Here is a 21,226-nt window from a genome sequence, read left to right as displayed (position 1 = left end):
GCCATCGGTTTCCGATGAAACAATTGACAAAGTCAAAGCGACAATGCTTGAAGATCGACGGATTACAGTTCGAAGCTGTGCGAAAAGATTCCGGAGGTCAGCAAAACCACAATTGACAAGATTTTGACTGAACATTCAGACACAGCCCTCATCGAAAGATTTGGATGGGAAACTGTGTCTCACCCACCCTACAGCCCAGACTTAGCACCAAGTGACTTCCATCTCTTCCCCGAGTCGGAGAAAAACCTTGGCGGAACCCAATTCCAGACAGATGAAGAGGTACAAAATGCGGTTGTTAGTTTTCTACATGGACAGACGGCAGAGTTCTATGACTCTGGTTTGAAGAAGTGGGTGCCTCCAATGCAGAAGTGCATAGAACGTAACGGCAATTTTGTAGAAAAATAAAAGAAAGGCTGAAGTTTCCAGAAATGTACTTTTCTTTGCAATTAAACCAGCATGGCTGCCGCACTTCCGTCCAAGGGAATTCCGTCTTTTCAAAAGTTTCGGCCATCGGATTTTTTTCTTTTTTTTCCATGTTCAAAATGATTTTTATAGATGAAACAAATCTTTAATTTTGAATCTCTCACTCTCAAAAAAGGCCTTATTATTCTGAAGACAAAAAACTGGCCCATCTCCTGAAGTTGAAAAGATAAGCCCTTTTTTTTTTCAAAAAATAACTAAATAAGTTACTCAATCTGTTGATTTCAACCATTCTTATCTTAATCTGGAAAATTTTGTTAAAATTTTTTTTGCAATGCATCTTATAGCCAAGAATCTCATACCTAATTTTTTTTTTAATTACTATTTTTTTGAATGATATATGAACTATATATGTAACATGAACTATACAATCTGAAGCTTTTTTTTCTGCAGTAGCAAATAGTAAGTTTTTTTATTGTATTTTATTATTAGGTTCATTTTCTAATTTTACCTCCTAAAAATCTTGGACAATGATATGTTATTTTTTTATTTAGGTTTTAATTTTTACTTAAACTTACAATTTGGTTATAATATATAGTTACAGCATCAAAAATTAGCATTATATATGTCTAAAACATTAAACTAAGCGCTAAGATTTTGGTGTCGCAAACACGTGCTTTTCAGTCCTGGCCAATTTTCAGAGTGGCACCCATGTAAACTAGTTTTTTGATGTGAAAAAAATTTGTGGAACTTATTTTACGGACACGCCTCGTAGAATAGCCTTAAAAAGGTTGGGAACCACTGCTCCAGATACTAATTCCCGCTCCAAGAGTTTCATTCATAAATTTTCTTAGACTGTATTTAATCCTGGAACTAAAAACTTGTTTCCTCTGTCAGAATGAAGAAAGGCCACATCCGCTCCTTGTCCGTTGCCGAGCTGACTCAGTTTGTAGACCTGCTAATGAGGAAGAAAAATCTGTTGGGTGAGTTCAATCAATATCCTGCTCTTGCTGTGTTTATTGGTACAGTAGAAGTCCGTTATAACACCGACCTGTATAACGCAATTCTCTGTAAACCGCACTACTTTTCAGAATTAAACAATAGGTTTTGAAGTTTAAAAAATCCTTCTGTTTTGCTTTGCAAACATAAAAATTGTTAGGCAAATTAAATTTTGAAAGTTTTTCATCTTTCCATCTTACTTCAAAGCTTTTAAATTGAAAATGAGTACTCATAGTAAACAGAAAATACCAGATGGCTCTTGAAAGTGCAGCTGTTATGCGAACCATGAAGCTAGCAGAAGTGCAGGATTTTGATTGTGAAACAAATTTATTTATGAATAACTAATTGTAATATTGGTGCTTTGATACTCATCGCAGATAAAACTCATTCTGAAGTGCTAACATATAGATATATTCTGAATATTAGTTTCAAAATTTGTGAGATGATCTATATAACGCAAACTCCTGTATAACGCAAAAGCTCTGGTCCCAAGGTGTGCATTATAACGGTCTTCTACTGTATTTCTTATTTCATTTCCTCAAGTAGAATTTAAAGTAAAACCTGTTAAGGGGTTACAGTATCTCAAAAAATGATGAAACGATCAAAAAATTTTTTATAGCTCTTTTCAAAAATAAAAACTATTCTGAACACAGGAGAAGAGTTTCATTGCTTTAGTTCAAATATTTAAAAAGAAATTTGAAAGGTCTTTTGGTTCACCTGTATATTTACAAATAACGTATGGTGAATTTTCTCGCCAATTGGCTTGTACCCATGTTACGGTTCCACGTTATGATCATTTCGTATCTCCCCAGTTGGCTTCTGCCCATGTTACGGTTCCACGTTATGATAATTTCGTAATTTGCTCGTCCATCTTATGATATTTTTGTTCTTAAAATTGTAATCGAAAAAGAACCACATTGAATTTTTGAAAAATCGCTTCGAGGTGCACACTCCCATGCTACATACTAACTTTGTGCCAAATTTCATGAAAATCGGCCAAACGGTTTAGGCGCTATGCACGTCACAGACATCCTCCGGACAGAGAGACTTTCAGCTTTATTATTAGTAAAGAAGCTATGAGTGGTATTAGGCCATGCTCGCTATGTGTTCTTGTGCAAAAGAAAAACTTTGAACTGCTTTTTCTCAATGATGGTATTTTTGTGTTTTCATGTCATTAGAATCCCTAAGGATTTTTTTCTATTAAAGATACAGCTTTAAAGTAATACTTTTGGCAATTGGGATAACATATTTGACAAAACTGTGCATTGGATAAGCATTTTATAAATGACTCAAATGTTTAGAGCATGTTAAACCTTTAAAAACCAATTTAAAAAAAAAAACCTTTGATTTTTTACATAATTAATCACAGAAAATTTTCTAGTAAACTAATAAGCAAATGAATGCACAGATTTTTAGAGATGATTATAGTGATCGTTTAGCAAAAAACTTTTTTTAATTAGTGCGAAAATAAAAAAGCCTTAGGGATTTCAAAAAATTGAAATTTTTCTCAATTTTTTGAACTCTTAAAAAAAGTAGACAATATTTTTAAATTTTGAAAATATATTATTGATTAAAAAATAAGTATGCATGTTATGGTTTCAAAGAAATACAAAATTTTCTTAAATTAAAAAAAAAAAATGTTTGAAAGGTATTGTGACCCTTTAAGTGAGAGAGAAAAATTCATGGCATATTTTATTTTTGTTTTACTTGCTGTTAATTCTGCAAGAGTTGAAGTCTATACATTTAATCTGAATCTGTTCAGTTTAACACCTTGCCCTCTATAAACATCTTCAAAACTTCAATCAGCAAACAATAAACTGAGGGTTAAAGTATCTCACACAAAATGTTTACTGCAATTTCAATTCAAATAAATTATCTTTACTAATAATAAAGCTGAAAGTCTCTCTGTCTGTGAGGATCTCTGTCCGGGCCTCTGTCTGTCTGTCAGAATCTCTGTGACGCGCATAGCACCTAGACCGTTCGGTTGATTTTCATGAAATTTTGAACGAAGTTTGTTTGTAGCATGGGAGTGTGCACCTTGCAGGGTTCGTACGGGTCATGGAAATCCTGGAAAGTCATGGGAAAAAAATAAACAAATTTCAGACCTGGAAAAGTCATGGAAAACAACTATTTTCATTAAAAGTCTTAGGAATTTTTAAAGTCATGGGAAAATGTCTTGGGCAGTAAGAAAGTAACAATAGCTAAAAGAGCGCTGGAAATATTGAGTGATTTAGTAATATTTTCGTATAAATTGAACGATCTCAAAAACAAATCCGAGCTTTGGAATCCAATTTCATCCGTTTCTGTAACAACCGCTCACGTTTTTTTTTTTTTTTTTTGTAATGTGATTTTACTATTGGGGCATCACTACTTTAAAATTCACCATTATTTTCAGCACTTCTTGTATTTTATTTTTTGTAGTAGTGGACATGCACGTTCTTGATTTTGCCACGCCCCTCAAAAAGTGCAATTCAGTTGCGTCCAAGTTCGTTTCAACTACTAGCAAAAAATTCATTATCTAATGTATCAGAGTTTATCTCAGTATTTTGTAGGTTTTAGAAAATGAAGCAGGCAATATAGCATAGAAATACGGGAATTATAATACTGTAAAACGGAGGTGCCCAACATACAGCTCGCAAAACTGATCCTTGTGGCCTGTTGAAATATGTCTGGTTTAGAAAAATGAATTTTCTGAAAAACGTGGCTTTACTTTAATAAACGAACATACTATCAAATACCATGGGTTATTAGATGCACTATTGACACCAAAGGGCAATGTTTTTATGAAGTGAATTTATTATTGGAAACTTAATAGTAACTCATTCAATTTTTGTCCCATTCATTACTATTCTGCCCCATTTATAAAATAGTTATTTAACATTTAAACATCAGTGTATTATATTCATTATATTTTTCTCTACTTAAAGTTATATGACAAAGACGAATATGAATAATTTATTAGTTTCTGCAGTATGCACTAATATTTTTTCTGTCACAAGTAAGTGCTGGTGTGTAGTATTCGCATTCAGGTAGTAGGGGCATTCAGGTAAAAGTTTTTCTAAAGCCCATTTCTGAAATTTGGCAAGTTTGACATTAAATAGTACTACATTCTTCGTGTAACAAGGTCATGAAAATTTTTATGAATCCATGAAAAAGTCTTGGAAAAGTCATGGAAAATTTTTATCCAAATTGAGTATGAGACCTTGAAGCGATTTTTCGAAAATTCGATTTTGTTCTTTTTCTATTTCAATTTTAAGAACATTTTCAGGAGCAAAATTATCATAAGATGGTCGAGTAAATTACGAAATCATCATGACGTGGAATGGGAGAGGGAATGAACATAGCCAATTGGCGAGAAATTCGTCATCCATTACTTGTAGATATACAGGCGAACCAAATGACCTTTTAATTTTCAACTACGGGCAAAGCCGTGCGGGTGCCACTAGTAGAGTAATGAAGTAAATATTTCAGAGGCTGCATTTCGAATGATTTGCTACAATTGTGTCACTTTTCAGACCTTGCTCACATAGGACATTCATCATCTAGTCAAAATGTCAAATTTTTTAAAATATACTTTGAGTCTTTTTTTTCCACAGCGTAGCAAACATTTTGTATAATCTAATCTGACAGAAGTAGAATTTCTTCTTTTATAAAATGTGTTAAAAATGCTCCTCGATACTGCCAAAACGGGACTAAATTTAAATTATGGCAAATGTCCTTTTTTTTATTCTCTACCAAGTTTTAGGAAATTGACTCATTCCTACCTACATCACAGACAATTAGGTGCCAAGTTGACACAATTGGCTGTTACTCTTTGAAGAAGCATTTTGTTGACTTTTCACTCCATAAAAACAGATAGGGGAGTATCAGGGCATATTTTAAGGAAATTTGACTGTGAGGGCAACTCCAACTTCCTCGGAAGGGGGGGGGGGGAATTGTAAATGTGCAGTTTATGTTAGTTGAATAATCGTCAAAAAAGAGTTGGGGTGTGAAAATTGGAATTGGGGAAATTATTGCTATTGGTCGTTTTGTTCGATAGGAAAAGAGTGTAAAGAACATAAACGCTGTGACTCAGCGTTTAAAATAGTTCAAACAGTCACTGAGATTTTGAATTTTTTAAATTTCACTCATTATAATACAACCATTCATTTTCATTTTAATGCAACTAAATTCAAATAACATTGTCTTTTTCAAAAAAAGATTTCATATGAAACCTCTCTTTGTAAAGTTCAGCTTCTGGTTTTCCTTCTCTTCGGTTTTTAATTTGCAGAAATTTTATGACGGATGGCCGCGGGTCGAAATAAGCTGTCCCACAGCCATTTAGAGCAATATTCAATCTTTTGTTTATTGTTTCAATTGTCGTTCTGGCACAATGGTCCAGTTTGACTATATTATAGCTGAAATAAAAAATGCATACAACCGAAACACATAACCGATGGGAAAATTTAGGAAAATGTAGGTGGGCAATTTTATTTGACTGTGTGGGCAAGTGCCCAAAAAAACCCCATTAAAATATGCTGTGGGGAATATGGGGCAAAGTGAAATAGTTTAGATAAATTGCATTTTCTTGCAAAATTTGATAAATTGAAAATTTAGTCTGTAAATCTATATAAATAAAACAAAGAATATATGTGTATAGATGTATGTATGTTCCCTATGCAAATCCACAGTTTACTTTGGCACCAAATTTGGCAGGGAGGTACTTGGGCACCCGAGAAAAAACTTTTACAAAAAAGGAAGTATTGTATTCGCGAAAAAATTTTCACTTAAAAATCATTCTTATTTCCGTTTTGCTCACCCCCGAACGAATGTTGAGTTTTTTTTTTTTCGACCCGACCACACGTAGATATGTGCCCAGGAATGTACAGGCACCCGAAATATCCATTTTGACGATCCCCGAGTTAATTACAACGAGTTTTCCCGTGACATCTGTATGTACGTATGTGTGTATGTGTGTCGCATAACTCAAGAACGGTATGTCCTAGAAAATTGAAATTTGGTACTTAGACTCCTAGTGAAGCCTAGTTGTGCACCTCTCTTTTCGGTTGCATTCGGGTGCTTCCAAAGGGGTCTTTTGCACCTTTTTGGGGGGAATTCATTGTTGATTTCAATGCAAACTCAAGTAGTGTTATAATTTGGCGGACACTTGGCGATATATTGCCAGTCTTTTGGTCGCCAACTTGGCGGCAAATTTGGAGATTTTTTTTTTAAATTCTGGTTTCAATGTATCCATTGTTGGTGATATTTAGAGAGTTAACTCTTGAATCTCATTGAAATTGCAATAATGGGAAATAACATTAAGTTGGCGTAAAAGGAAGTCATGTGATGGTCATCAGCTCGTTTGTACTACACCTTTTTTTTTTGTATTTCCAATAGTTGGCTCTGCAAACTGAAAATATTTTGCCATTTCACATGCTATTTCAATGGGTTAGTTTCCAAAATTTTAAAAGTATATTTTTTTGAAAGAGCATGCTTAAAAACATAGGATCTGACTATTTTTTAAATCATTTATTTAAGTTTAATGTTTTTAAAAAAATACTTAAATCGGTGCGCTTTCATTGTTTACACTTCCGTCGTGTGACATCACAAATGAAATGCCATTCAATGTTGTCATTCTCAGAGCAAAATATTTAATTTCTATCTTTACTCACGTGCATTGGCAACGACAGGGTTGAGAGCAAGCATAGAGCGCAATTTTAATTCGCTTCTTGATTATCATAACGTGGAAACGCGGTACAAAGATGCGACAAAGAGTATCATTCGTGATGTCATCAAGATCAGGCCTTGTTTGAAAAATAGGACATTTTAAAAACTTAATTTAAAAAAACTGTTGGAGAAAATAAAAGTATTTTCTGGGTCTTTTTTTTTTTTTGCTCATTCTATCCATTTAAATGGCTAAAAGTAGTACTTTTGACTGAAGGAAACCACCCCATTTATCCCACATTCCTTTATAACAAAATAAGAGTTGATCAAAAAAACTTTCAGATTTATTTCTTTTTTTGTTTGACTGACTTGAAAGCCCAGTCTAATGGTGATTTCCATCCTTTCCTCCAGAGCTGAGCCCGAACGTGTTCGCCATGAGCTACCTGATAGAAGAAGCCAATCAAGTATTCCAACCACTGCTGGAGAAATATTCAAAGGCTGGGGATGTGGAGTCCCTGAACTCCATCCACAACCTCCTCCCAGACTTCTCCCTCAGGAAGATGGCCTTCAACTACTTCTACTCCAAGGCGTTCATCGAGAGGTAAGGTTGCCTTATCTCTGACAACGAAAAATTATTATTTTAGCAGGGTAGTGGAACCTCGGAACAGCTTACCGGAAGAGGTGGTGATGAGCAAGGGGGTGGATAGTTTTAAGGGGGCCGTTGATCTTCACTGGGGATTGTAAATGGACTAGGACCAGTCTGGCTGGGCCCAGAGCCTGTTGCTGGTCCTCACTTTTGTATTTGTATTTGTATCTTATATAATAACGGAAAACCTGTGTAACTTGACCACCTGTCTATCTTGACCACTAATGTAGACCAAATTTGGTTTGGAGTATTGTTAAAAGAACCTTTGTAAGTTGACCACTTGGTTAATCTTTTTAAATTTAATTAAGCAAATTATTTTATTTATTTTTTTTTATAGCTTTTCAAGAATTATTTTAATGCGTTGATGCCAGACCAGCATTTTACCAACTAAATAAAACAGCAGCGTATGCTGCGCTGCTCTATTCTCCAAACCTGGTTTTCTTTTGTTGTTCTATTTGAGATAGCCTTTACTGTTCCATGAAAACAGGTGTCAGTAAAAAAGTGCAAAGTCTTTTCTCTGGCTTTCTCCAGTTGAATGTTATGTGGTAACACTGGAATTGTGCTAAAGAGTAAAGTTACTTATTTCTGGTGCAAGGCATTAAGAGATAGGACATTTTCATTTTCAACTGCCTTTTGAACTAGGAGAGTCCAGCTTGTTGCTATTTGTGTTATAAGTTTTACATAAAATGGGTTCAAAAAGAAAGTTAGTTGAACTTCAGATTGATAAAAAGTATGAAATATTCAAGTTAATTGAAAAGGGAGAAAGCCAGAGAAAAATAGCTGACAGATATGGAATTTCTAAAACTAGTGTCTAATATAGTAAATACAAGGAAGGGGGAAACAAAAATATCTGAATAACATTTTTAATTATTGTTTCAAAGTAATGTTAAACAATGGGAGTGAGTTACACAGAAAGAGTAAGGGTCAATTAGTCAAAAAATGAAAATGTGATGCGAGAAATGACAAAAAAAAAACATCACGTCCACCCTCTATAAGTTGACCACCTGTGTAAGTTGACCACCACAGTACTGCACCGCAAATGGTCAACTTACACAGGTTTCACTCTATTAGAATCTGAGACTATACAATTTTAGCACAATTTCTTAAGATGCAAAAAAAAAAAATGAAAATTAAAACTTTTTTTTATACCAATATGTTTTAAAACTTGACAAAACTGGAAGGGGGCCCATGACACAATCTGGCAAGAGAGCCCTGTCGCTGCTACATCAATCAGTCTCACTAGTGTGAACAAAAGACAAATTTCACACTTTTCCCTTTCCCTCTCATTCAGATAGAATTTGTCTTCTGACGTTTTTGTTCACAGTAGAGATATACAGAAAAAAAAATCTTGCAGTGTACCGTATTTTCCTGCGTATAATCCGCGGATTATCTGCTAAAAAGACATTAATGTAGACATTAATGTATTGGAAAGGGTTCAAAGGTGGGCTACAAGGCTAATAAACGGACTTTCCCACTTAGACTACGATTCCAGGCTTGGAAGGCTAAGAATGTACAGTCTTGAGCAAGGAAGAGACCGAGGGGACATGATTCAGCTGTTTAAATTTATTAAAATGAAAGATGTTACGGGGCTGAAGTTTAGCACTGAAAACAGGACGAGGGGTCATTGTTTTAAGCTATTTAAATCTGAGGCTAACATGGATGTTAGGAAAAATTATTATTTTAGCAGGGTAGTGGAACCTTGGAACAGCTTACCAGAAGAGGGGTCATGAGCAAGGGAGTAGATAGTTTTAAGATGGCCATTGATCTTCACTGGGGATCGTAAATTGACTAGGACCAGTCTGGCTGGGCCCAGAGCCTGTTGCTGGTCGACACTTTTGTATTTGTATTTGTAAAAAAGGCAAAGTTTATGACATGCAGATTATATGCAGCCGCGGATTATCTGTGATTTTTTCCCCCCTTAACACCATCTGTGATTTTTTCCGTATGCTAAAGACTGTGACCTTTCTGGAGGTTTTTTTTTTTCTGAATTTTGGATTCTTACTTAAAAAGTAGTGAAAACTCTCCTGTTTTGCAGTATTTGTGATGTTTTAACTGGTTTTGCTAATATTTGCTCTAAACCTTTTTAAACTTTTTGATCAATCTGAATGAAAAAACTTGCTGCACAATTGTAGCAAAACGCATATTTATGAATAACTTGTAGCTTTGAAAAATTTTTCAAAAAAAGCGGAACTGAAAGTAACCTTTTCAACAAGTAATTGCCAAACCTTAACAATTAAACCTTTATACCTAAAAGCAAAAAAAGAAAAAAAATATATTTATTTATTTATTTATTTATTTTTTTCAAATGAATTTTATTTATTTATTTATTTAAGGAAAGAAGTTCCAGATTTCGGGTTTTCCAGATTTTGAGAGTCTAAAATTGGGGTCTCATACGATATATGTTTTCCTGTTACTTCAATGTTTGTTGATATTAAAAACTTTTTTTTTTATGTATTATTCTGCTGCATAGATTTTCAAACATACCAGAATGATAGATAAATATGCTTTAAATAGCTATAGGTGACATAATTGCACATAAGTTTTGTGTAAAATATTGTTACACATTTGGAAAATTCGACATTCTTGGGGGAACTAGCTATTTTTGCAGAGCTCTAAAATTTTCAAAGTAATTTTATGTCCGCAAACATAAATCTTTTCGAGGGTGAATGTTCGAGGATTTGAATTTTTTTTTTCGGGGGGGGGGGGGCACTGAATTTCCTAATGTGTATACAAATACGCACATGTATTGATGAGTTAACTAAATATTTTTCTTTTTTGCAGTGAAAGGTATGAAGATTTGCTATTGGAAATGGAGAAAAACTTGGGACACAAAAATAAGGTGTTTTCTGCCTCTGCATTTCAAGAGCTGCTGAAAATTCCAAGTCTGGAGGAAAGATGTAAATAATTTTCCTTTTTTCTTTTGCCCATTTGTCTTCTTCCCACTTTCATTATAAGGCAACAGTAGTAGATATGAAATCACCACAATTCATCTAATCAAGGACGGATACAAGGGAGGGGCGATGGGGGCGATCACCCCTCCCTTGAGGGACCCTGCACCGGTAATTTTTCCGAATTGAAGTTTTAAAATGCAAATGTATGCCCTTTTTAATAGCGTTAAGAAAAGGAATAGGGTTCGAATGAAACCTTCCACAAAGTTTTTGGAATTGAAGTTTCAAAAACACAATTTTAAACGGTGTTTGGTGTTGTTAGAAGAAGAAGTTTGGAAGCCTTCCAAGGGTATTTTCAAAAATTTAAGTCAATTCAAAACTTTCCCCAGGAATCGTTACGAAATCGAAGTTATAAAACACAACTTTGGAATACCTCTTTCAATAGTAAAGGAAAGGAATAATCTCGGAACTTCTTTGGCTAAATCTTTATATTTTAGTTGTTTTAGATAACTGACACACTACCCCCCCCCTCGAAAAATGTGTAAATCAGATATGTAGTAAGAAAATCAATCGCCCCCTCCTTGAATACTTTCTGGATCCGCCCTTGCATCTAATACTAGACATGGTATATTGCTATATTTTGCTCAGTCTGTTTGCAGAAATGAACCATTTTTACCCATTTATTTGCACTTTATTCAAGAAATTTTAAACTTTTGCTTTTAATGGCAAAAGATTAGAATATAAGACACCTTTATGTGACATGATATAAAGTATAAACTTTCTAAAAAATTTTCTCGTGCAGTAAATTCTGGATTATTCATATTTATTTGTAGGGTTCGCTGATATATATCAGTCGATATATATCATGATATATATCCGATATTTATTTTGAAAATATCACGATATTTTGATATTTTCTATATTTATTTTTTCAACTACGGTATTTTCAATATACAGGGTGTCCTGCGAAGGACTCCCTGATTTCAAAATTAGATATCTCGAAAACAAAGAACGATATTGAAATAAAATAAGCGGTATGTTCAGGGCCGGATTTGGAAGTGTGGAGGCCCCAGGGCAACGAAGGAGTGGAGGTCCCTAATCAGAGTTCAAAAAGATCATCATATTTTCGAAAATATCGGATACTTTGATATATATCTGAATATTTTGATATATTATCCGATATTTTCGACGCGTGAAAGTTAGGATATTTTGTAAAAATTTTATTGTGGGGGCCCTTTGTTGTGGAGGCCCCGGGGCAGTTGCCCCGCCTGCCCTCCCCTAAATCCGGCCCTGGGTATGTTTATTGTGAAACCCATAAAAATCATATATAGTAACAGGGAAATTAGTTTTAAAAATTGCCAACAGGTGGCGCTGCACAATGTGATTGCAATAGAAGTCTCCATAAATAACGCTGCGAAGAGATTTGTTGTTTCAGCAGCAGTTTAGTCTCTCAGATATGCTTACATGTACGCTAGAAATTATTGTCCGACCTCTTCGCAGCACTATTCATGGAGACTTTTACTGCAATTACAGCGTGCAGCGCCACCTGTTGGAACTTTTTAAAACTAATTTACAAGTTCCTGTATATGATTTTTATGGGCTTCACAATAAGCATACCGTTTATTTTATTCCAATATCGTCCTTTGTTTTCGAGAAATTTAATTTTGAAACCAGGGAGTCCTTCGCTGGACACCCTGTAAAAAGTTTATTAATCATAGTAAAATTGTTCATTTACTATTAAAAACAACCAAACATTATGTACTATATTTTTATGATTGTGCACCGACTGGTGTATATATTTTATTTCTGAATCATGTAACTGTAAAAGTAGCTAACAGAAGAAAAATGAATAAAACAGCTAATGCTAAATAACTACATTAAAATTGATAGAAATTTAAAATGAAATATTAGATATAAGTAATGAAAGAAGCCTTAATTTTAAGTATACATATTGTAATTATAATATAAGAAAATAAAGAGTGATTTGAGGATACATTTACTATTTGGAAGACTTTAGTCTGTGCTAATTGAAAATATTGGATATATATCAAAATATCAGATATTTTTTATATTTTCGAAAATATGATATTTTTAAACCCTGTTTATTTTCGAGGTGGAATATCTGTGGCCATTCACAGTTTAAATTTTTAAAAAAAATGTCGACCATTAACTAAATGTAGATAAATGCATAGATTTTAAGTTAACTAGTACAAAACCTTTTTTCATACCTTCCTGTTTCTTCCTTCCCCCTTCTTACTTATATCAAACCTTCCAAGGTCAGCTACTAGTTGAAACCTTATTTTACAGTACTACAGTTTCCCCTCTACAGTACTTACTGCTTTAGATCTACAGGGCCTCAGAGAGCCAAGGCGGGCCCCTAGTCAGTTCTGTCGCCGGGCCCCTCCAGCCCCGAAAAAAAGAAAAGAAAAGGGAAAAAATCAAAACTGCTTACTGGAAAACAATTAACTCTATTTTAAGTGCCACAACAGTAAATACCAAAAGAGTAAACTTTTTTTTTCTTTCCTTTTTTTTTCACGGTAACCGCGGATAAGTGATACCGCGGATAATATGAATTATAGGAAAAAACCGATACTGGCATATACAATAGCTAAAAAATAGGAATAAAACTCATACATACAGAGAAGTTATAGCTAAAATCAATAAGATAGATTGTAAAAAATATGTGAAAAAGCTAAAAACAAAAAATAACATAATCATAAGTCACCACCGTTGAAAAAAAAATTTTTTTTTAAGACCAGGGTTCGTACGGGTTATGGAAATCCTGGAAAGTCATGGAAAAAAAAATTAACACATTTCAGACCTGGAAAATTAATATTTTCGTTAAAGGTTATGGAAATTTATTTAAAGTCATGGAATAATGTCCTGGACAAAGAAAGAAACAGTAGCTAAAAAAACATTTGAAATCGTGAATGATCTGACACTATTGCATATTAAAACTGGAAAATTAATGATCCTAAAAGCAAATCTGAATTTTTAAATCCCATTGCATCCACTTCTGTAGCAGCCGCCTACCTTCTTTTGCAATGAGATTTTACTGCTTCGACATTACTAAATTTGAGCTTACCATTATTTTCATCATTTCTTTTATTTTATATTCTGTGGTAGCAGGCTTGCACATTCTTAACTTCCCACACCCACTCAAAAATCACAATTCAATTGCATCCTAGTCAGGGACGGATGCAAGCGAGGGGCGATGGGGGCGATCGCCCCTCCCTTGAGGGGTCCTCTACCGATAATTTTTCGAAAATGAAGTTCAAAAAACGCAAATTTAGACGAGTGTCATTGGTGTTAGGAGAAGAGAAGTTTAGGTTTTTGACCATATCCCGGAACTGTTTCAAAATTAAGATACAGTTCCAAACCTTTGTGTCCAAAATCTTTGTGATCAGTATTTTTAATCAGTATACATGGTAAAAAGTAAGTAATAAAAATCAATCGCCCCTTCCTTGAGAAATTTCTGGATCCGCCCTTGATCCTAGTTCATTTCAACTACTTCTAAAACCTTTTGAATTTATCTTAATTTGCTGAAGGTTTTATAAAGCAATTAAACAGGTAATATAATAAAGAAATAGGAGAATCCTAGTATTTTAAAACAGTAGTGCCCAACATATGGCAGACGAAACTGCTGCCAATGTTCAATGTAAGGAATCGAACATTTCTCTGGATTTTCCGAAACCTTTTCATTCATATGCATTTAAAAATATGTAAGTAAGTAAACAAATACATTTGAGTCAGAAGATTTATTCACTACTGAACAATGTTTCATTATTATCTGGTTAAGAAAAATGAATTTACTGAAGACCGGCTTTGCTTTTAAGAACCAAAATGCTGTCAAGTTAGATAGATTATTAGATGCACTGTTGACACTAAAAGGCAATGTTTTTTGAAGCAAATTTGTTCAAACTTAGTAATGACTAATTAAACTTTTGTCCTGTTCATTATCATTTTGCTCCATTTATTAAATATTTACTAGACATTTCTTCAGTATATTGCATTTGCTGTATTTTTACTTTACTTAAATTTATATGATGAAGTATAAAAATAGCTTAGTCTTTGCTGTGTACACTGATATTTTTTCAATTACAAGTAAGTGCTTTGATGAGGTAGAAGCATTGGCACAGAAGTTTTGAATGCTCATTTCCTAAAATTAGCGAGCTTGGTAGTAAATAGTTTTATTCTCTTCGTTTAACAGGGTCATGAAATTTTTTGTGAAGTTATGAAAAAGTCATGGAAATTTTTCATCCGAATCGAGTATGAACCCTGAAAGACCCGCGGATAATCCGACCGCCAATGATCGAGAGTGTACTAATTTTAAAATCTACACTGCTTACTAATTTTTAGATCTAGACTACTAATGCATGTTAAACAAGTGTCAGGACCAGCCTTATTCAAAAAAATTCCCCTCCCCTGTACGCTTTTGGTCTAACCTAGTTTAATGTGTTTAAGTCATTGATGCTCAAGATTCTTTTACCCCAGGCTTCCAAGTTCACATTACATATTGAGATTACTCTCAAGGTCCAGAACACATATTAAAAAAATTTTTATACAGGGTTTTCATTTTAACCTGCAAAACCTCTATTTTCGCAACTGTTAGTCCTGGAGGCTTACATCCAGTTGAAAAAATGTTCAAAATCAGATGCGGAGTTCAAGTATTGAGAGTTTGTTGGATATAATTTTAGATGTTATAGAGCTAATAGCCTACAGCTAAGCTGAAAATTAGGCAACTCATTTCCAACTGAAAATTTGAGGGAGTGGTCTGCCCGAAGAAAATAAAACACGAATCATTCTTTACACTGAAAAACATTTATTTAACATATATTAAGAAAATGATTACAATACAATGATTTGGTTCTCCGAAGAAAAATTAAATTATGCTAAATCAAAAATATCTTACAATAAGTCCATGCAGGTGTCAAAAAGTCCTGTCGATGTTCCACAGTGAATTCCCCACAGGTAGAAGGACGGCATCGCAATCTCCCCAGAATTGCACGCTGGTCAGTTCACACCTTAGGAGCCAAATTCACCATATCCGGGAAAAATATCGAAGATGGACACGATCCTTTTTCTTTGCTTTGGAGACCAAACGACCCACTTAAATTGGACTATAACTTTTCACTTTTATGGACGTCATGACAGCACGCGCTTCCAAAACTGAGGATATCACTGACGAATCATTCAGAAAAAATCAGACCTCACCTGAGAGGCCAGTAGCAAAAAGTTATGAGGACATGGACGAACACATTTACAAACACAAACAACACAAAACGAGGAGACAAGTGAGAGAGAGCGAGCTATGGCCGGTCTGCGTATTTATGGCCAGATCCGACCGTGCTCGTAACAATGTGACGTTATTTGCATATTGCAAGAACAACTCAACCCAAGAAAAACGCAGCTTGCAGGTTGCACAATTCTTATTTAATTCGACATTCAGCACCCAACACCTCAACATGGTTATCTCATGTGATCGACATGTGCTTTGTCGGAAGTTTACCGACGTCTGCCGAATGACGGCAACCAATCATAGCGTGCCACATATTTTTCCGAACACTTCCGATTCAAACTCGGACATTTGAGTGTCGGTGGCAGGTGGATGGGATTTCCCGTGCAAGGTTTTTCCCGGAATGGCAAAAGGTAAATTACAATTTTTTTTTTTTTTTTTAAACAATATTGGTGAAATCCTTCAAGAAACAAAAATAAAGGCATTTAGCCCAACAGAGTTTGAATCAAAAAATACAAACTTAAACTTTTTATATGGGCCCTAGGTCCCCTAACTTATATTTAGAGAAATAATCTTCATTGAAAGCTATTACTGACAGAAAACACTTGACATGTGTGGGACCAAAACTCAAGGAGATATTCCAGTTCAAAGTTTTAAGGGACCATACAGAAGATAAGATTGGAACTTATTGCCCTTTCAGAAGAATAACAGGTTGTCAAAGTAAAAAAAAAGGTATTTATATTTCCTTGCTATTCAAATATTAACTCTGTTATGCTGTGCAAAACCTCGAGCAATTTTAAAAACCACATTCTGCACACATATAATTTTAAACACTTGATAAGTGCTATATTTTCCCTCAAAAGGTGTTGTTGACGGAAAGTGTAAAGTGGTGTAAGTCACAAAATGCTGCGTTTTGTATCTCGGTGAATGTTGGTTGTACTAATTTCAAACTTTTGGTGTTGGAATTATTTTTCAATGGAGATCATTTCTCTAAATATAAGTTAAGGGACTTGAGGCCCGTATAAAAAGATAAATTTTGTATTTTTTGACTCATTTTTATTTTCACTGCAAATTTTCAATATCTTAACTCGGCATCTGATTTCGAACATTTTTGCAGCTGGAAGTATGCATCTAGGACTAACGGTTGCGAAAATAGGGGTCTTGCAGGTTAAAACGGAACACCCTTTATATTCTAAAGACTACTTTAAAATCATTACTTTAATCATTTAATCATTAATCATCATTACTTTAAAATGAAATAGAGAAGAGATTAGATAATTTGCCAATGGGAAATTTTTAGTTGGGATTTCATCATCAGCTTTGCAGATGATAAAAATCAACCATTAATTGAATTTTTAAATAGAGAATTTCATTTATGTATAATTTCATCACTTTAAACATATCTAAAAAGAAAAATTCAAATGGCTATTCTGAAGAATGGCATTATAGTTTTATGACTCAAAAACCTTAATCACTCATAGCCATTAAACATGTCCTTTGAGAAGAACAAGATATGTTTTTTTAGTTCCTTCACACATTCACTGCCAATGTGTTGCTCCTTTACATGGATGGTTGGCAAAGGGTATAATTTATATAAAAGAAATTTCTAAATATTTGTTTAGCATTACACTCTGGCACGAGATTGGCAGCTAAAGTGTTAAAGTTTTAAAAAAAAGTGATATGACTCTATATTATCAGGGTTGCCCCACCACAGGAAAACCTGAAAAAACAGGGCATTGAAAAAACCACAAAAAATATGGAAAATACAGGGAATTTTATTGTTCTTTTAATTTTCAAAAAATCAATGCTAAAACATATTTCCTACCATAAATTTAAAAAAAAAAAAAGAAAAGCAAGTAGAATTTTTTAAAAATTTAATTTTGTTTCGTCTTTTTTTTTGTTTAAGTAAAAATTTAAATTTCCATCATAACAGCAAAAATTATTGAATTTTTTGTTTTATATGCATTTTGAATTTCATTCTAATTTAATTTAAAGAGCATGAGATTAGTCATCAGTACTAATTGTTCTGCTTAACTCCCCGCCCCCCCCCCCCTCCTTTTCAGGTCCAAGTAATGAATTGTTGAGCGAAATCTTTTTCTTTTTTCCCCTTCTTCATAAAAAGTTATGTTTTTCTTCTTTGGTCACCATGCTAATTTTAAAGTGTTAATAGATGCTTCTTCATTCCCCTTGTTTAATTCATTAATTAATTTTTTCCCCATCATGAAATTATCAGCATATTTAATATCAGTGTTCGCTTGTTTGTAATACTGTACACTCATACAGGGAACCCCAAAGCCCCCGCCTCAGGTTGAGTGCCAAGTTTTAAAAATTTGCTGTTTTTTTTTTTTTTTTTTTTGAGCAATCAGGATTGCTTATTGTTCTTATTTGACTGTTTTGATGTCCTTTGCCTCTTTAGACATTCTGTCCTTCTGCATGTCTCCTATTACATTGTACAATCTAATGATTGTTGGCTTTGTTTTTGGTGAATGTAGCTGAGTGTATTGTCTGTTTGTGTCACTTTGTTGATTTGCTACCACTATTCAATGGTGTATAGCTGTGTACCCTGTGTAATGTGTGTATATATATATATCTATATCTATATGTATGTTTGTATATGTGTGTGTATGTTTTATTATTATTATTATTATTATTATTATTATTATTAATCTTTATGTGAGTTTAAAATTGTGTAAGCAAAATTCCTGTCTGTTGGAATATGATTTCATGTATTGCATGCATTATGTACGACATATACAATGTATCAACTCACCGATTAACACAGCTGTCTCCAGGGCCCCATCCAACCGTTTAAACCACACATAGTGGTAGGTACGGGGGACCCTGGAGTGTTATGTTATGTTATGTTTTGATGTCCTATGATTTTATTTTCCCACCGCTACCCTCTGCAGCATCACTATCGATTGGTTCCTCTAGCGAAAACCGCCTCCAGGTTGCATCCATGTCCTACCTACACACACGCGCATACATACACAACTACACACACACACAAACACACACACATGCACCTACACACACTCAAACACATACATACACACACACGCATACATACAGACACCTACACACACATACGCACACATCTACACACACATACACATTCCCCACTACACACAAACACTCATACACACAACTACCCACACATTCATACCTGCACAGAGACACAAACATACATGCCTACGCACACATGCACATACCCCCTACACACAAACACACATATCCCCCACACACACACATAAACACACATGTCTACATACACATACACACTCATGATTGCAAGAAACATAATTTGAAGTAAAGAGGTCAAAATTTTTTTTTATTTTATTTTTTTTTTTTTGCATTTATATGCACATCTGCATTTGCACGGAATTCAGAGTCTAGTCCTGATGCATTCATTGAAAGTTATTTGTTTCAAACTTCCTTCGCAGGTCTCGAACTGGCAGAGAGATACATGGAGTTGAGCTTTGATGTTCCAGTGGCTGTCCTGTGGGCCCATTATTTTGTGAATGAAAATTTTGAGAAAGCAGAAACTATTCTGAAGGTGTGTGTTTTTTCCTTTTTTAATTTCACAAATGAGGCAGTGAGAAGCAAAGGGATGTAAGTGGCAAATTCAAAAATGTGGAGATAACCAGTACACATGGGAGGGGAACCCCTCCTCTGTCTTGGGGCAAGAGATACTACCAGTAGCCCTGGTAGGTGCTGCTAGACAGCGTGATTTAGGGTGAAAAAATCAAAGCCTACCTAGGACGTTACCTTTATACTCGTTTTACTCAGAACTTGAAATTATCCACTTACATCCAGGGCGGTCATTCCAAGCTCGTCAGCTTGCGAGATCGAGATTTTCGCTCACGTGATCGGTTGGGACATAGAAATGTCGCAAAGTTGTGTTCTAATCTACTCAAACCTAGCCGCAAGTTAAATTCGAGTAGATTGGAATACTACTTTGCGACATTTCTACATCACAACTGATCACGTGAGCAAAAATCTCGATCTCGCAAGCTGACGAGCTTGGAATGACTGCCCAGGGCATATTTTAAGAAAATTTGACTGTGTGGGCAACTCCAACTTCCTTGGAAGGGGGGGGGGATTGTAAATGTGCAGTTTATCTTAGTTGAATAATCGTCAAAAAAGAGTTGGGGTGTGAAAATTGGAATTAGGGAAATTATTGCTATTGGTCATTTTGTTCGATAGGAAAAGAGTAAAGAACATAAACGCTGTGACTCAGCATTTAAAATAGTTCAAACAGTCACTGAGTTTTTGAATTTTTTTAATTTCACTCATTATAATACAACCATTCATTTTCATTTAAATACATCCAAGTTCAAATAACATTGTCTTTTTCAAAAAAAAAGATTTTATATAAAAGCTCTCTTTGTAAAGTTCTTGTACAGGACACATGGGGCCGGTTGAAAGATTATGTGACGTCAAATCCACAAAACTCTGCTGCCATCTATGAGTGTGAGATATCGTTATTTAATAGTTTTATTTATTTCAAAAACTTTTGCTTGTGGGAACAGTTAGGGGTCACGCTTCCATTCTTTTACAGAAAAATTAAAAATATATTGAAACACATAACCCATGGAAAAATTTAGGAAAATGTAGGTGGGCAATTTTATTTGACTGTGTGGGCAATTCCCCCCCCCCCCCCCCAAAAAAAAAAAAATATTAAAATATGCCCTGTTTACATCCCTTTGCTTCTCACTGCCTCATATATTTTTCTCCCATACTTGATTCTCTCACTTGAGCACTTCTCGACTAAATTTTAGCTTGAACAGTATAATAGTGTATTCAAATTGGAAACCACCTAATAAAATTGCGCCAATAGAAACGAGAGCTGTCGACGCTTGTTTTGTGTTTTCAAGAAACCAATTTTACAGTACAAATAAATGAGCTTGTGAGTGAGAAGGCATGAGGTGAAAGTCTGTTTTTTGTTGGACTGGGCAATTTTGAAACTGTTATAAGTGATAATGAGCTTGATAATTATTAAATAAATGAGAAATTAATTATTAATTATATATTAATTATTAATCTGTTTAGAATTTGAGAAATTAATTACGTATGATAATTATTAAATAAATGAGCTTATGCGTGGGAAGGCATGAGATGAAAGTCTGTTTTTTGTTGGACTGGGCAATTTTGGAATTGTTATTAGTGATAAAGAGCTTGATAATTATTAAATAAATGCGAAATTAAATAAATGAGCCTATGAGTAAGAAGACATGATTGGTTTTTTTTCGTTGGACTGGGCAATTTTGAAATTGTTAGAAGGTTTTAATTTATAAAAAAAAATAATAATAATAATAATGTCCTGAAATCTGCATTTGATTTCATGTTCATGCACTGGAGCATGTGCAGTTAAGAGTGGGATAGAAGTTTTAA

The 21,226-nt window shown here is 34.3% G+C and overlaps 2 protein-coding genes across 2 annotated transcripts in view; both read left to right on the top strand.

The window, feature by feature from the left end:
* Positions 1-4,354, top strand: part of LOC129232843 (leucine-rich PPR motif-containing protein, mitochondrial-like) — a gene marked incomplete at its 5' end in the record, with an annotated part of 80,443 nt that extends 76,089 nt beyond the window's left edge. The window contains 2 exon segments of the mRNA XM_054866942.1: positions 1,318-1,442; positions 4,347-4,354. Of these exon segments, the coding sequence (XP_054722917.1) occupies positions 1,318-1,442; positions 4,347-4,354 (133 nt within the window).
* Positions 4,355-7,478: 3,124 nt separating this feature from the next.
* The window catches only part of LOC129232793 (uncharacterized), a 37,126-nt gene continuing 23,378 nt past the window's right edge, over positions 7,479-21,226 (top strand). The window contains exons 1-3 of the mRNA XM_054866893.1: positions 7,479-7,663; positions 10,490-10,605; positions 19,276-19,388. Coding sequence (XP_054722868.1) covers positions 7,497-7,663; positions 10,490-10,605; positions 19,276-19,388 — 396 coding nt within the window. The 5' untranslated portion in view covers positions 7,479-7,496. The remainder of the gene's footprint in view (positions 7,664-10,489; positions 10,606-19,275; positions 19,389-21,226) is intronic.

Source organism: Uloborus diversus, unplaced genomic scaffold (genome assembly GCF_026930045.1).
Source record: "Uloborus diversus isolate 005 unplaced genomic scaffold, Udiv.v.3.1 scaffold_14, whole genome shotgun sequence".
NCBI classification, from domain to species: domain Eukaryota; kingdom Metazoa; phylum Arthropoda; class Arachnida; order Araneae; family Uloboridae; genus Uloborus; species Uloborus diversus.
This window is presented reverse-complemented; position numbering and strand designations above follow the sequence as displayed.